At 59.1% G+C, this 3152-nt stretch overlaps 1 protein-coding gene across 1 annotated transcript; it reads right to left on the bottom strand.

The window, feature by feature from the left end:
* Nucleotides 1-74: 74 nt before the first annotated feature.
* PTGFR (prostaglandin F receptor) lies at nt 75-2889 on the bottom strand. The gene is made up of 3 exons (XM_044683992.1): nt 2092-2889; nt 450-486; nt 75-193 (listed from the first exon to the last, which is right to left on the bottom strand). The coding sequence occupies exons 1-3, from the start codon at nt 2887-2889 to the stop codon at nt 75-77; spliced, it is 954 nt and encodes a 317-aa protein (XP_044539927.1).
* Nucleotides 2890-3152: the final 263 nt, after the last annotated feature.

Here is a 3152-nt window from a genome sequence, read left to right as displayed (position 1 = left end):
GAGGAAGCAGAAGAGCAGCTCCAGAGCCAGGCAGGTGGTGCAGGCGGCGGGGGAGGCGGCGGGTCAGCCCCGGGTCAGCCCCGGCTCTGGAGGCTCCAAACCGAGCCGCTCCGCTGGGGCTGCTTCAGCCGAAGAGGCCGCCGGGACTTCCCGGTAAGAGACTGGACCAGCGTCACCAGGGCGCAGCCCTGGCCTGCCAGCCCGAGAAGGGGAAACGGAACTCTATTGAGTCACGTGGCTGGTGCTCGGCCCTCCTGGCCCCCAGCCAGAGAACGAGCTTTGGGCTCCCTCACTCAAAGGGCCCCACTGGCTGAGCTCCCTTACGAATAAGAGCCTCACAATGACCCTGGGAGGTAGGGGCAGTTACAGCTGAGGAAACTGAGGTAGACGGAGGGGAAGTGACTGAGCCAGGGTCATCCCGCTGAAGGCTGGTCTTTCTGCCCTCGTACCCCTTCCCTGATGTTCCTGTCCTGCGGGCTTCAACCCCTGTCATTAAAGAGGGTGAGAGCCCTTTCAGGGCTGCATTTTGTAGAGCCGCACAACAACCTCACAAGGAAGGGGCTATTTTTCTCTCCATTTTAGAGATGAGGAAACCGAGTCATGGGGACGCCTTGCATAGGGTCGCCCAGCCAGCAAGTGTCGGGGACGGCCTCAAAGCCAAATAGTCCCAAGTCCAAGCCAGGCACTCCAGCCACTGCTGCTGGGGCCTGACCCTGAGCGGGAGCCCTCAGAGAAGCAGGACCCCAGGAGACTGCACAAGAGGGGGGCTACTTCGTGGGGAGTGGACCCCACGTGGCCGGTCCAGCCTCAGCTGCCGCTCCTCAGACATTCAAAGCCACAGGCCGCACTGAAAGAGCCAGACTGCAAGCAGAGTCCCTGGAGGGGCAGCTGGGCAGCTCAGGGGATAGACCGGGAGGTCCTGGGCTCCAGTCAGGCCTCAGACACTTCCTGGCTGTGTGACCCTGGACGAGTCCCTTTTGCCCAGCCCTTGCCATCGACCTGCCGTGAAACCAAGACACGGTATTGGTTCTAAGCCAGAAGGTAAGAGTTAAACAAAACAAAAGGTTCCGGACCTGACGGCAGAGGCAGGCACCCCTGGGCAGAATTCCGCTTCCTCGTCCTGCATTTGAAAGCCCTCTCCTAGGCTGTGCCATCAGCCTGCCCAGGGACCCAAGACACAAACCAGGCAAAGAAGTCCTTCCTCTACAGGAACCTGGCAAACAGCTCCCCGGCGCTCTTTAGACCTGGGAGTCCTGGGCTGCTTCCATGTGGCCACTGATCCCCGGGCTAGTGACAACCCGACACCCATAATAAAGCAGAAAGGCTGATGGGTTTGGAGTCCGAGGATCTGGGTTCAAATTCTAACTTGTACTTCCTAATGGCATCACTTTCTGGCCCTACTTTACCTTTATGGGACTCGGTTTCCTCATCTGCAAAGGGATGGAGTTTGACTTGGTGATGTCTGACATCCCTTCTAGCACTAATTACAGATCTGTGATCTCAGTTTCCACATCTATGACCACGTGAGCCCAGAGGTCCCTTCCAGCTCTAAGTGGGCCCCTAAGGCCTTCCCTGGGAACCTTTCCTAGCAGAAGTCATACACAGACTTTCTCTGCCCCACCCATCTGCCTTTACTTCCCTGCTGCCCGCCAGGGTTTCGAGCCAGGTGCCTGGGAGGCCGTTTCCTCCACAAGCGGACTCGTTTGTGGGGCTTCCCGTGGAGCCCCTCAATTCTCTCCTAGTCCGGGTTCCACAGCGTACGTTGATGTGTATATGCTGTGCGCCAGGTACTGCGCTGGGCACCACAGCAATTTGGCAGAGGAATGCCCTAGGCAAGGAGGCCCAAACCCCAAGCGCTGCTTTTCGAGCGGTTAGGAAGCCACCCGATGCAAACAGGGCCGGAGGTCTCATTTCACCCAAGGGAGCAGCCCTGAGAAGAATCCTGCCTGCCCTCACTGGCTGGGGTGCCTGGGTGCGAGGAGGCAGCCGAAACAACGAGGCGGAACGGCCCAAACCCCGGCCAACGCCTGTGGAAAAGCAGACCAAGACGGCCCCGCTGGTCCCCGAGGGGGCCCAACTTCAGGCTCTTACCAGAAATGGGCTCCAGCAAATGCAAGAGACGCACATGATGGCCAAGAGCTGGATGATCATCTCGAAGTGGTGAGACCTGCCCCGGCGGTGCTGCTGGTTCTTGAACTTGGCTCTCAGGAGCGTGATGCCAGTGATGGCGTTGCACAGGAAGGAGATGCCCAAGGCCACGAGCCCCAGAGAAGAGAAGAGCAGGAGATAGAAGCGGTCTGCCCAGTCGCGCAGGTGCTCCGTTCGGTAGAAACACCAGGTGCGGGACGCTTGGATCTCGTAGGCTCGGAGCCCCAGGATGGGCAGCAGGGAGATAAAGACGGCAAAGAGGCCCACGCCCGCCAGCATCATCTTCACGTGCTTGGAGGTCATCTTCGTGGAGTGGAGTATGGGCTTGGTGACCCCGAAGCACCTCTCGACGGCCATCACGCTGCCCAGGAAGAGAGGGCACAGCCCGAAGAACACCATGCACATGCCAAAGACGCTGCAGAGGACGTTGGACCGGTCGAAGCGGATCCAGTCTTTGTTGGAGGCGTAGACGAACACGGCGATGGCCCCGTTGATGAGGTGGCCAAAGAGGTCCGTGATCACCAGGCCGCTGGCAAAGAGCAGGAAAGCCGCCTTCGACTTCTGCCGAAATCGCTGGTACGCCTTCAGGAGGATGGCCATGGCCAGGCTGTTGGAGAGGATCCCGACTGTCATAAAGATGGCGGAGAAGACGACGGAGAGCCTGTTTTCAGTTTGGCACGTGGCGTTGGGAAGGAGCCCTGAAGTCGTGGGAGGCGACTGCTTGGACGTGTTCAGAGGCATGGTGACGGCAGAGACAGCAACCACACGCTCAAGGCATCGTTGTCCTCTCGAGATGGGGCTGGCTCGCCATCAAAAGGCATCTGGAGCTGAAGAAAAGAAAAGAAGGCCACCATGTTAGGCTCATGTGACATCTGAAGCAGAAGCTTCTTCAGCCAGGACTCCTCTAGGCGGGCAGGCACAGGGCAGGTTGCTGCCCACAATGAGAATGTGTCTGTGGTGAAACTAAGCGTCGCTCTTGAAGCTCTCCTGACGAGGGAGCCCCG

Source organism: Gracilinanus agilis, unplaced genomic scaffold (genome assembly GCF_016433145.1).
Source record: "Gracilinanus agilis isolate LMUSP501 unplaced genomic scaffold, AgileGrace unplaced_scaffold39957, whole genome shotgun sequence".
In the NCBI taxonomy this organism is placed as follows: domain Eukaryota; kingdom Metazoa; phylum Chordata; class Mammalia; order Didelphimorphia; family Didelphidae; genus Gracilinanus; species Gracilinanus agilis.
This window is presented reverse-complemented; position numbering and strand designations above follow the sequence as displayed.